The sequence below is a fragment of the Pseudorca crassidens genome, chromosome 6 (assembly GCF_039906515.1).
Source record: "Pseudorca crassidens isolate mPseCra1 chromosome 6, mPseCra1.hap1, whole genome shotgun sequence".
NCBI lineage: Eukaryota > Metazoa > Chordata > Mammalia > Artiodactyla > Delphinidae > Pseudorca > Pseudorca crassidens.
Window position 1 is genome coordinate 19,022,328 of NC_090301.1, and position 13,995 is coordinate 19,036,322.

A 13,995-nucleotide genomic window follows, 5' to 3' on the forward strand; every position below is an offset into this window, starting at 1 on the left:
AGAGATAAGCCATTTTTGATGTGCACCGCACAAATTCCTGACTCACAAAATCATGAGTATAACAAAATGTTGTTTTAAGCCATTATGTTTTGGGATAGTTTGTTAGGTAGGAATAACTAGAATAGGGGGCTTCTATGTGATGGGGTATAAGATACCTGGGAGGGCTAATTTTGTAAATAAATACTCCAATCCACAATTTGTTTCTGTGTGTTTGGCCAATATGGGTCAGTCCCCAATAGTCTACCCATGCTGAATGAACTGACAGAATTTAGTTTCTGAACCTAGAAAGCTAAGACCTGATGGGCCAGTTTGATCAATCTGCCCACCTCCCTCACTGTCTCTTTTTCACTCTATCTTAGGTCAAACAACTCAGATCAGGGAGCTGAGAAGAATCTCACAAAGAAGTTTACCACTAGATGTAGCTACTGCTCAGTACCACTCATAGCCCTTTGACTGGTACATGAAATGTATTCATTCATCAAACATTATCAAGAACCTCCCCTGTACCCAGAACTGTGCCTGGTGCTGGGGGACATAGAGCTGGAAAAGGCATAGGCCCTCAGAGGTTCACAGCCCAATCTCTAAGTTATATTAACAGGTAATGATAAGAAACATGTGCCCTTAAATATGTGACAGATTTAAAGGGAGAAATAGATAACAATATAATAATAGTAGGAGACTTTAATACCCCACTTCATCATCCACACAGAAAATCAATACAGAAACATTGGCCTTAAATGACACATTAAACCAGATGAACTTAACAGACGTATACAGAATATTGTACCCAAAAGCAACAGAATACATTCTTTTCAAGCACACATGGAACATTCTCCAGGATACATCAAATGTTAGGCCACAAAACAAAACTTAATAAATTTAAGAAGACTGAAATCCAATCAGGCATCTTTTCCCACACAATTGTAGGAAACTAGAAATCAACTGCAAGGACTTCCCTGGTGGCGCAGTGGTTAAGAATCCACCTGCCAATGCAGGGGACACAGGTTTGAGCCCTGGTCCGGGAAGATCCCACATGCCGTGGAGCAACTAAGCCCGTGCACCACAACTACTGAGCCTGCGCTCTAGAGCCCATGAGCCACAACTACTGAGCCCGCATGCCACAACTACTGAAGCCCGTGCGCCTAGAGCCCGTGCTCTACAACAAGAGAAGCCACCGTAATGAGAAGCCCGCACACTGCAATGAACGGTAGCCCCTGCTTGCCGCAACCAGAGAAAGCCCATGCGCAGCAACAGAGACCCAATGCAGCCAGAAATAATTTAATTAATTCATTAATTAATTTTAAAAAAGAGAAATAAACTGCAAGAAGAAATCTGGAAAATTCACAGATATGTGGAGATTAAACAACATGTGATGAGGTATAAGATCCCTCATGCTGTGAGGAAGCCCAGGTTAGCCATGTGGTGAAAGAAATAGCCATTCTGGCCAAACCAGCCCAGGCATCCAACATGCAATTGAAGAAGCCATCTTGGAAATGAACAACCACTAGGTCAAAAGAGAAATTTAAAAAAATACTAAAGATGAATGAAAATGTAAAACACAACATAGCAAAACTTAAAGTGAGGGGTGCCTGGGAAAGGAGGCTGGGGCCTCGAACATCTGCTGGAGGAATTTAAAGCTGATTCCCCAGGACCTGTAGGGATTCCTGAGCAGGGGAGCAATTAATCAAACATACTTTTAGGGGCACTGACATGGCAGTGTGCATGGATAGATTGTCAGGGCAGATCAAGCAGTAAGGGAGACCAAGCAGGAGGGAACACCCAGACACCACCCCTTCCCAGAGTCCCTATGGGGCTGCTCATGCTGCCAGCCGAGCTGCAGACAAGCAAGGAGGCCGACCTGGCGGTGGAGCTGCTGGAGCTGCTGGAGCTGGAAGCGATATCCTCTGTGCTGGGCAGAACAAAGCCCGCCAGGTTCAGAAGGTCACGGATCATCTGGCCTTTGATGCTGATGTCCAGTGGAGGGTGGGAATGGAGGCTTCAGGGAAAGGATGCAAAGAATGGCAAAAGCCAAAACTTATGGGAAGCAGCAAAAGTAGTTCCAAGAAGGAAGTTCACAGCAATAAATGCCTACATTAAGAAATAAGAAAGATTAAAAAAAATAAGAAAGAAAGAGAGAGAGAGAAAGATCTCAAATAACCTAACTTTATACCTCAAGGAACTAGAAAAAGGACAAATTAACCTCAAAGTTAGTAGAAGGAACCATAAACAAGACAAAAAGACAACCCTCAGAATGGGAGAAAATATTTGCAAATGAAGCAACTGACAAAGGATTCATCTCCAAAATAAACAAGCAGCTCATGCAGCTCAATATCAAAAAAACAAACACCCCAATCAAAAAATGGCTGGGGGCTTCCCTGGTGGCGCAGTGGTTGGGAGTCCGTCTGTCGATGCAGGGGACGTGGGTTCGTGCCCCGGTCCGGGAAGATCCCACATGCCGCGGAGCGGCTGGGCCCGTGAGCCATGGCCGCTGAGCCTGCGTGTCCGGAGTCCGTGCTCCGCAACGGGAGAGGCCACAACAGTGAGAGGCCCGCGTACTGCAAAAAAAAAAAAAAAAAAAAAAAAATGTCTGGAAGACCTAAACAGATGTTTCTCCAAAGAAGACATACAGGTGGGCAACAAAAGCATGAAAAGATGCTCAACATCACTAATTATTAGAGAAATGCAAATCAAAACTACAATGAGGTATCGCCTCACACTGGTCAGAATGGCCATCATCAAAAAATCTACAAACAACAAATGCTGGAGAGGGTATGAAGAAAAGGGAACCCTCTTACACTGTTGGTGGTAATGTAAATTGATACAGCCACTATGGAGAACAGTATGGAGCTTCCTTAAAAAACTAAAAATAGAACTACCATATGACCCAGCAATCCTACTACTGGGCATATATCCAGAGAAAACAATAATTCAAATTGACACATGCACCCCAATGTTCATTGCAGCACTATTTACAATAGCCAGGACATGGAAGCAACCTAAATGCCCATCAACAGAGGAATGGATAAAGAAGATATGGTACATATATACAATGGAATATTACTCAGCCACAAAAAGGAATGAAATTGGGTCATTTGCAGAGACGTGGATGGACCTAGAGTCTGTCATACAGAGTGGAGTAAGTCAGAAAGAGCAAAACAAATATCGTATATTAATGCATATATGTGAACTCTAGAAAAATAGTATAGATAATTTTATTTGCAAAGCAGAAAGACAGACACAGAGGTAGAGAACAAAAGTATGGATACCAAGGGGGAAAGGGCTGGGGGATGAATTGGGAGATTGGGATTGACAAATATACACTAGTGATACTATGTATAAAATAGATAACTAGTGAGAACATACTGTTTAGCACAAGGAACTCTACTCAGTGCTCTGTGGTGACCTAAATGGGAAGGAAATCCAAAAAAGAGGGGATATGTGTATATGTATAGCTGATTCACTTTGCTGTACAGCAGAAACTAACACAGCATTGTAAAACAACTATACTCCAATAAAAATTAATTTTAAAAAGTTAGTAGAAGGAAGGAAATAACAAAGATCTGAGCAGAAATAAATCAGAGACTAAAAAGACAATAGAAAAGATCACTGAAACTAAGAGATGGCTTTTTAAAAAGCTAAACAAAATAAACAAACCTTTAGCTAGACTCACCAAGAAAAAAAGAGGACTCAGATAAATAAAATCGGAAATGAAAGAAGAGACGTTACAACTGATACCACAGAAACACAAAGGATCACAAGAGACTATTGTGAACAATTATATGCCAACAAATTGAACAACCTAGAAGAAATGGATAAATTCCTAGAAACATACATTGTACCAAGACTGAAGCATGAAGAAACAGAAAATCTGAGCAGATCAATTATTAGTATAAAGACTGAATCAGTCACCAAAACCTCCTAACAAACAAAAGTCAAAGACCAGACGGCTTCACTGGTGAATTCTACCAAATATTTTAAAGAAGAATTAATACTAAACTTTCTCAAACTCTTCCAAAAAAAAAAAAAAAAAAAAGAAGGGGAGGGGACAATTCCAAACCCATTTTATGAGGCTGGAATTTCCCTAATACTAAAACCAGACAAGGACAAGTACAAGAAAAGAAAATACAGGCCAATATCCCTGATGAACATAAATGAAAAAACTCTTCAATAAAATATTAGCAAACCAAATTCAACAATACATAAAAAACAACAAACAAAAACATTCATCCTGATCAAGAGGGATTCATTCCAGGGATGAAAGGATGGTTCAACAACTGCAAATCAATCAATGTAATACAACATATAACAAAATGAAGGATAAAAATCATAAGATCATCTCAATAGATGCAGAAGAAGCATTTGACAAAATTCCACATCGATTTATGATAAAAACTCTCATAAAACTGGGTATAGGGGCTTCCCTGGTGGTGCAGTGGTTAAGAATTCACCTGCTAATGCAGGGGTCATGGGTTCGAGCCCTGGTCCAGGAAGGTCCCACATGCCGCGGAGCAACTAAGCCCATGTGCCACAACTACTGAGCCTGCGCTCTAGAGCCCACGAGCCACAACTACTGAAGCCCACGAACCTAGAGCCCATGCTCCGCAACAAGAGAAGCCACCACAATGAGAAGCCTGCACACTGCAACAAAGAGTAGCCCCTGCTCACTGCAACTAGAGAAAGCCTGCGTGCAGCAACAAAGACCCAATGCAGCCATAAATTAAATTAATTTAAAAAAACTGGTTATAGAGAGAATGAACCTTAACATAATAAAGGTCATATATGACAAGCCCATAGTTAACATCATAGTCAATGCTGAAAAGCTGAAGGCTTTTCCTGTAAGATCAGGAAAAAGACAAGGATGGCCACTCTTGCCACTTTTATTCAACATAGTATCGGAAGTCCTAGACAGAGCAATTAGGCCAGGAAAAAAAAAAAGCATCCAAATCAGAAAAGAAGAGGTAAAACTATCACTACCTGCAGATGACATGAGACTATATATCAAAAACCCTAAAGACTCCACCAAAACAACTGTTAGAACTAATAAATGAATTCAGTAAACTTGCAGGATACAAAATCAAAAAATCAGTTTATTTCTATTCACTAATAACAAACTATCAGAAAGAGAAATTAAGAAAACACTCCCATTTATGACTGTATCAAAAAGAATAAAATGCCCAGGAATAAATTTAACCAAAGAGGTAAAAGATCTGTACACTGAAAACCATGACATTGAAGAAAGAAATTAAAGACACAAATAAATGGGAAGATACTCCATGCTCATGGATGGGAAGAATTACTATTGTTAAAATGTCCATACTACCCAAAGCAATCTACAGATTCAATGCAATTCCTACTAAAATTCCAATGGCATTTTTCACAGAAATAAATAAACAATCTTAAAATTTGTATGGAACTGCAAATGACTCTGAATAGCCAAAGCAATCTTGAGAAAGGAGAACAAAGCTGGAGGCATCATGTTTCCTGATTTCAATCTATATTACAAAGCTATAGTAATCTAAACAGTATGTTATTGGCATAAACACACACATATAGATCAGTGGAACAGAATAGAAAGCTCAGAAATAAACCCACACATACATGGTAAATTAATTTATGACAAGGGAGCAAAGAATATATAATGGAGAAAGGACAGCCTCTTCAATAAATGGTGTTGGGAAAACTGGATAGCCACATGCAAAAGAATGAAATTGGATTACTATCTTACACCATACACAAAAATTAACTCAAAATGGATTAGACTTGAACTTAAGACCTGAAACCATAAAAACCCAAGAAGAAAACATAGGTGGTAAGCTCCTTGACAGCAGTCTTGATGATGATTTTTTGAATTTGACACCAAAAGCAAAGGTAACAAAAGCAAAAATAAACAAGCAGGACTACATTAAACTAAATAGCTTCTGCACAGCAAAGGAGGCCATCAACAAAATGAAAAGACAACCTACCAAATGGGAGTAAATATTTGTAAGTCATATATCTGATAAGGGTTAATATCCAAAATATATGAAGAACTCATATAACTCAGTAGCAAAACAAACAAAATCCAATTAAAATACAGGCAGAGGATCTGATGTGACATTTTTCCAGAGACAACATACAGATGGCCAACAGGTAAATGAAAAGGTATTCAACATCACTAGTCACCAGGGAAATGCAAATCAAAACTGCAATGAGATATCACCTTGCACCGTTAGAATGGCTAAAAGACAAAAAAATAAGAGTTGGCAAGGATGTAGAGAAAAGGGAACCCTCGTGCAATGTTGGTGGGAGTGTAAATTGGTGCAGCTACTATGGAAAACAGTATGGCGGTTTCTTAAACAATTAAAAATAGCACTACCATATGATCCCACAGTCCCACTTCTGAGTATTTATCCAAAGAAAATGAAAACACTAAACTCAAAAAGATAAATGGACCCCCATGCTCACTGCAGCAGAATTTACAATAGCCAAGACATGGAAGCATGGAAGCAACCTAAGCGTCCATCAATGGATGAATGTATAAAGAAAATGCGACGCGCGCGCGCACACACCCAGAAATATTATTCAGCTACAAAAAAGAAGGAAATCCTGCCATTTACAACAACATGGATGGACCCTGAGGGAATTATGCTAAGTGAAATAAGTCAGACAGAGAAAAACAAATACTGAATGATCTCATGTGTATGTGGAATCTAAAAATTAAACAAACCAAAACAAAACTCATACATATGGAGAACCAATTGGTGGTTGCCAGAGGTGGGCATGGAAGGAGGGCAAAATGCATGAAGGTGGTCAAAAAGTACAAACTTCCAGTTATAAAATAAATAAGTGGGCGTTACAAGATTACATCCTGAGATGTGATGCACAGCATGGTGACTATAACAACACTGTATTGTATATTTGGAAGTTACTAAAAGAGTAAATCTTAAAAGTTCTCATCACAAGAAAAAAAAATTGTAACTATATATAAAAAAAAAGAAACATGATATATGAAATGACAAATATGTACAGGAAGCATTAGGGAGACACAGGAGGGGTCACCAGCCCAGGTAGTCCACAATGAGAGCTACAGAATAGACAGCTGATCTCATCATTCTCAGGGTCAACATCTTTGAAAGATATCGATTTGTTACATAAATTTACATATAAATTTAACATATGTTCACATTTCACTTTTTCAGCACTCTTGTCATTATTTTAGTTAGAAAAGAGAAAGGAACTGGCATTTATGGACTAGCAAGGCTTTCACATGTCCCAATTCCCACTCCAACCCCTTAAAGTCCTACAATGCTTCCCTAAGCTGATTTTATTAATTTTATGTGTGATACGCCGTTTTGGACAACTGAGGGTGCAGGAGACATTATGGTCAGCTGCCCTTATGTCATTTCCTGTCCTCTTCCTTGTGCAGCAGGCACCTGTTTAGGTGGCAGGGCCCCCAACCCCAGCTTTAGGAGTAAGCCTGCATGAGTCTAAGCTAGAGTACACCTATGGCCACTATGATGGATTCAGGAATGGGCAATTAACCCAAGCCAGTCAACTAAATTCTGTGAGAAAGCAGAGCCAAGAGAACTGCAGAACAGAACTGTGGCTTTGATGGTCTCGTGAATCACTAGAGCAAACTATACCTGAAGGGCACACAACTATTAGACTTTTCCATTATAGGAACCAATAAAGCTGCTTTATAGTTTGAGCTGGTGAGAGTGGCAACCAAATGGATTTGAACTGATACAAAGTGGGTCACTGGAAGCATCCTCTTTCTCAATAGGGGTATTAACTGGCTTTTATAGATGTGCAGCACTCCGCTGTTTACTAACTCACACCAGCCACATGTAGTGGGAAGGGCTAATATATTTCCCATGGAGCAGCCCAGGTTCATGTGATTCCAGATCTTTGGGATACAAAGGCTGGAGCCAGGAGGCTCTGCAAAATTCTAGTCTGGCCTCTCCTTTAAAAGTCCACACAGGGGGACTTCCCTGGAGGCGAAGTGGTTAAAAATCCGCCTGCCAGGGCAGGAGACACGGGTTCGAGCCCTGGTTCGGGAAGATCCCACATGCCGCACAGCAACTAAGCCCATGTGCCACAACTACTGAGCCCACATGCTACAACTACTGAAGCCCACAGGCCTAGAGCCCGTGCTCCACAACAAGAGAAGACACCACAATGAGAAGCCCGCACACCGCAACGAAGAGTAGCCCCCGTTCGCCACAACTAGAGAAAGTCAGAGCGCAGCAACGAAGACCCAATGCAGCCAAAAATAAATTAATTTAAAAAAATAAAATAAAAGGTCAAACAGGGACTTCCCTCGTAGTCCCATGGTTAGGACTCCGTGCTCCCAATGCAGGGGACCCGGGTTCCATCCCTAGTCAGGGAACTAGATCTCACACGCCACAACTAAAAGAGCCCACATGCCGCAACTAAAAGGATCCTGGACGCCGCAATGAAGATCCCCACGAAGATCCCGTGATCCTGTGTGCTGCAGCTAAGACCCAGCACAGCCAAATAAATAAATATTTTTTTAAAAATGAAAAATAAATAAATGGCCACACACTCCTGGTTTTCTCCTGCTTCCTCCTCCACTTCCTAGGGCAGTTGAGAATTTCTTGGTAGTTACCACTACAGAGATAGTCCTGAGCAAAACTTCCCAATAAACTTTCCCTGAAAAATGGTGAGAAATCCTTAGTCCCCACCCTTGGGGCATTCACGGGGCTGCTCACGTTTCTAGAGGTTAAATCAAGCAGGGGAAGCTTTCAGGACACTGGTTTCTTGGCTTACTTGGTTTCTTGGAGCTGAGCACACAGGGAATAATTTATTTTTAACCATCTCCGAGTGCCTTGTGACCTGCCTACCATGCCTCAGAAACATGAACCCAACGGAGAAGACCCTAGGGGAGATGGCAGCAGCCCAGGCAGGTGCAGAGAAACTGTGTTCAGTCTGGACCTTCAAACCCTCACAGTCATTTTTCTCCCTCATCATTAACTCCCAGTCCAACTTTCCCTGGGGGGTGGCTCAGATAATGCCATACCCTTTGTCACCCGAGGCCCTCTCTGCCTCTCCTGTCCAATCCATCCTACTGTACACACCATAACCTGGACAGTGTCCCCTGGAGGCCATCTTCACCCCATGCCTGCTCAATAGCTCACCATGGCTCCTCAGAAGAACCAGGGCCCTTAGTCTGGCCTTCAGTATCCTCCTCGAAGGCCTGTTGTATCCCAAGTCCCCACAGCTCCTCCTCATTTTTTACTACTGCCCAGCACAGCCACCTGGTGACCAGTCTGTTCATCAGCCCAGCCCAAGGCCTGTCTACTCCAGTCAATCACTGACAACCACAAATGTGCCTGGATGGCATGCTCGAATCAAAGGTCCCACTCCTTCCCCAGCCCTGGACTGGCTTCTCCTCCCAGGGCACTCAGCTTTCTTTCTGAAATTAGCTGTTTGCTGATTTGTTTACTCCCTTGTTACCCCTCTTCCCCAAAGAAGCATTTAACCCCCACGTGGGTATTGGCCACATCTCACTGAAGCTCAGCTCTTGGAAAAATGCCTAGGGCAGAGTGGGTGCGTTAATATTTGTTAATAGTCATCAGAAAGACAAATTCCACATGAATCTCTTCGGTTCACTTCCTAAAACCTCTCCAACTTAACCAACATTGGATTTTCCAGTCTCTGTCCATTGACAGTGGGCGATCCATCCATCCCTGCCTCATGTCAGTGTTCCACTGGATAAAACCTTCTTACTGGACTTTGATTTCTTAATAACAAAAATGTACCTTTTCCTTAATGTCTATGATTTTGCTTTCACTCTCTGAGCAATGACATCTTTTTCTCCATTAAGGGGAAATTTACCCTGCAAATCGGCAAACCTCTGTAATCCTCCAGAAGCCATTTCCTCTGGAAGAAGTCTGTGGTAGCCGATATCACCATAAATATCACCACAGATAAATAGTGGTTCTATAACATCTGGCAGCTTATACACTTGCATGTGCTATTCTATTACCAAGACAGCTCCCTTCTACAACCTCTGTCCACTTTATTTTTTTTAATGTTTGAAATATTAATTTTATTAAGAAAGCATTTGACAGTTGTATTAGATCATATAATCAATCACTTCATTTTTAAATGATGTGGCCTGAGGATACAATTAAAATATGGACTTTTCGGGCTTCCCTGGTGGCGCAGTGGTTGAGAGTCTGCCTGCTGATGCAGGGGACACGGGTTCGTGCCCTGGTCCAGGAAGATCCCACATACCATGGAGCGGCTGGGCCCGTGAGCCATGGCCGCTGAGCCTGCACGTCCGGAACCTGTGCTCTGCAACGGGAGGGGCCACAACAGTGAGAGGCCCGCGTACCGGAAAAAAAAAAAATATATATATATATATATATATATATATATATATATATATATATATATATATATGGACTTTTCTTTGATTCAACAAATATTTGAGCATCTACAAGTGCCAGGCTTGGAGATACAGGCCAAACAGGAGGACCCCTGCTCTCACAGGGCTTACATTCTTGCAAGAGGGCAATATTAAAGAAATGTTTATATTACTTATAAACATATAACACAGGGGCTTCCCTGGTGGCGCAGTGGTTGAGAATCTGCCTGCCAATGCAGGGGACAGGGGTTCGAGCCCTGGTTCGGGAAGATTCCCACGTGCCACGGAGCAACTAAGCCCGTGCGTCACAACTGCTGAGCCTGCGCTCTAAAGCCCACGAGCCACAACTACTGAAGCCTGCGCGCCTAGAGCCCGTGCTCCGCAACAAGAGAAGCCACCGCAATGAGAAGCCCGCGCACCGCAAAGAAGAGTAGCCCCCACTCGCCGCAACCAGAGAAAGCCTGCGTACAACAACGAAGACCCAGAGCAGCCAAAAGTAAATAAATTAATAAATTTTAAAAAACATATAACACAGAGGAAGTGACAGAGAAAGAAGATGGTGCTTTACCGGAGCACTTTAACAGGTGTCTAACCCAGCCCAGGGAAATCACAGAGACAAAAACAAGTGTTTAAGTAGAAGGGTGAAGACAACAGTTCAGGCAGAGGGAACCTCCTAGACCCTAAGGCGGGGGAAGGACTTTCTAGACTTAAGGAATTGGAAGAAGTCTAGAATGGGTGGAGTACCCAGTGTGAAAAGAGAAGTCAAGGAGATGAGACTGAATCTCAACCTCTGTCCACTTTAAACCTAGCCTCCCAAATCACCTCTAGTCCAGTGCCCTCCTGCTTCATACCACCCCTTGACCTGTTCATTTCAGTTCATAGCCCCTACAGATTCCCAAGGTATGACCACAGCCCCACTCGGTCCCGAGCTAAACGTGTCCTTCACTATTTGTCCAACGTCTCCCCATCCCCAACTTCTCTGTCCGGGTGCGCACCACATCCCCTGGTCGCGAGGCCCCCAGCTCGGTTACCTGGAGCTGGTGCAAGTGCAGAACGTAGCCTTGCACCAACAGCTGGAATAAGAGACGCAGCCGCCCTGGCCCTGAAAGCTCCTCTAGGCTCCGCAGCCTCCGATCGCCAGGCCCGGTTCCGGGAGCCTCGGCTGCCTGGGCCGCAGGCAGGGCGCTGGGGATCGCGGCCTTGGCTCTGGCCCCGTGGGAGCCGAGGCCAGGGAGAGCCACCCGCGTCCCCAGCAGCGCCCACCGCAGCCTTGCGCAGCCCAGCGTACCCATACGATTCATGGCTCGCGCCGCCACGCCTTTGGATAGCGAATACAGAGCGCCAGCAACTTGTCCAGAGACAAAACAGCAGGGGCGGGTTCAAGGGTACCGGTAGCGCAGGGCGGGCCGGACGAAGGTTGACCAGGCCTCTTACTGCTCACTTTTCCTTGCGGTCTTCAGTCCCTCCAAATAGGACCTAAGGGACTCGCAGAAGTCACCCTTTCCAACTGTAAGCCTCCTGGCTCGGGGAGGGGCCGGACAACGCCAAGGCAGAAGATGCACGGGGGACTTACGGGAGACCCACAGAGCGCTGACGATGGCCGCCTCTTCCGCGACTCCCCCACCTCGCACTTCCGCGAACTCTCGAGGAGAACTTGAAGCTCGCTTGGTCTCAATTCCCGGCAGGAGTGCGGCAAAGTTCTCGGCAGCCCGGGAGCCTTCCAAGACGGGGAGGCCGGTTCGCCATCCCAGAGCGCCAGCGTCTCAGCTGATCTCACTTCCCGGAGGGACCAGGAACCGACTGCTGAGATTAAACCGGCCGCTGGCTTTTCCTGATAGCCTCCAGTGTTGATCCCGGAGTCTGAGGGCTGAGCGAGGAAAGAGCAAAAAATCCCCCTGTGCAGAAAAGCAAAGAGCAAAAAACCCGACCCTGTCTCCAGGGTCATCTGATTCCTGGAGGGAGGAAGCCAAACAAATTTAAATATTAGGGTTTTCAAAAAATGCAGTTCTACCCCTCTCTCTCCCCACCACCCACATACTCCCTGGTCTGCTGAGGCAGGATTTCTCAAACTGCAGGTTGAGACCAGATTTAGTGAATGTGACCAAAATTATCTTTTAATAAGATGGAATAGAACAAAATAGTACAGAAAATATTGCAAGAAGGAAAAGTATTATTTCATGAATTCTTTGTTTCATATATGTATATTCAAAGTACAAGTTTCAAAAAGTTAAAAACATAACTCATACACGAGCTCAAAGCTTATTCAACCCATTAGAGGTAGAACCAGCAGAATGATAAAGCTTTTTCTAAGACCATTTGAAGAATTGGTTATTTACAGGCAGCCAGAGGCAGAAAAGGCATATTAAGTTCAAGGGGCAACAATTAGACTGACAGCTGATGTAGCTAGGTGTGGATTTCTTTTCATTTATCCCCTTAGGGGTCAGAGAGTTTCTTGACTCTGTGACTGAATATCTTTCATCAGTTTTGGAAGTTTTCAGATATTCAAACATTCCTTTTACCCCATTTATTTTTCTTCTCTCCTAGGACTTCAAATTATATATATATATGTTAGACTTTCTGACTGTATCCTCCCTGTCTCTTACCCTCTCTTCTGTATTGTTCTATCATTTTGTCTCTTCTAACTCATTCTCTATTCAGCTGTGTCTGATGTTAAATCTATCCATTGAATTTTAAATTTCTATTATTGTATTTCTCAGTTTTTCAACTTTAGTTTTTTTCAAATCTGTCCTTTTTAAAATATTTCTAGTTTTATGCCAAAATTCTTAATGTTATTTTTTTTTAAATAAATTTATTTATTTTTTGTCTGCGTTGGGTCTTCGTTGCTGTGCACAGGCTTTCTCTAGTTGCGGCGAGTGGAGGCTACTCTTCGTTGCAGTGCACGGGCTTCTCATCGCAGTGGCTCCTCTTGTTGCGGAGCATGGGCTCTAGGCACATGGGCTTCAGTAGTTGCAGCACATGGGCTCAGTAGTTGTGGCTCACGGGCTCTAGAGCTTCAGGCTCAGTAGTTGTGGCACACGGGCTTAGTTGCTCCACTGGCATGTGGGATCTTCCCGGACCAGGGCTTGAACCTGTGTCCCCTGCATTGGCAGCCGGATTCTTAACCACTGCTCCACCAGGGAAGCCCAATGTTATTTTTTATTATACCCTTTACTTTTGTAAGCATAGTTGTTTTAAGGATTATGACCAATAACTCCAATACATGGAATCTATGTGGGACGATTTCTATTGTCCATTATTTCTGGTGGTTTTGTACATATTGCCATGTTTCTTCCTGGGCCTTGTTTCTTTTGATTGTGTACCAGAAAATGTATTCATTAAGTTTCTAGTGGAATTAATTTGAAGTTTAGAATGAGTTCATTTTCCCTGTGGAAGATTTACTTTTATTTCTGACAGTTGCCTAAAGGCACCCACAATCCAAAATCACCATAATTCAGTTTCAGGGAATGAGATGCTTTGAAGCTGAACTGCAGTTCTTTAGAAGGCTAGTCTATTTCCAGTCCTTAATCTTTTTGGGTCCCAACCCAAAGTTTGGGTATAAGAGATTACGGACTCCAGCTATTCTTCACACAGCCCTGTGAGGCTAAACCACTCAACTTCTCAGC

The 13,995-nt window shown here is 43.2% G+C and overlaps 1 protein-coding gene across 4 annotated transcripts in view; it reads right to left on the reverse strand.

The window, feature by feature from the left end:
- CYP27A1 (cytochrome P450 family 27 subfamily A member 1) overlaps positions 1–12,344 on the reverse strand; it is a 43,269-nt gene extending 30,925 nt beyond the window's left edge. For 2 of the 4 annotated variants that reach the window (XM_067740543.1, XM_067740541.1), the window contains exon 1: positions 11,404–12,087. In XM_067740543.1, coding sequence (XP_067596644.1) covers positions 11,404–11,673 — 270 coding nt within the window. In that variant the 5' untranslated portion in view covers positions 11,674–12,087. Of the gene's footprint in view, positions 1–11,403 lie in introns of all 4 variants that reach the window. The other 2 variants (XM_067740539.1, XM_067740540.1) reach the window with 2 other exon arrangements.
- Positions 12,345–13,995: the final 1,651 nt, after the last annotated feature.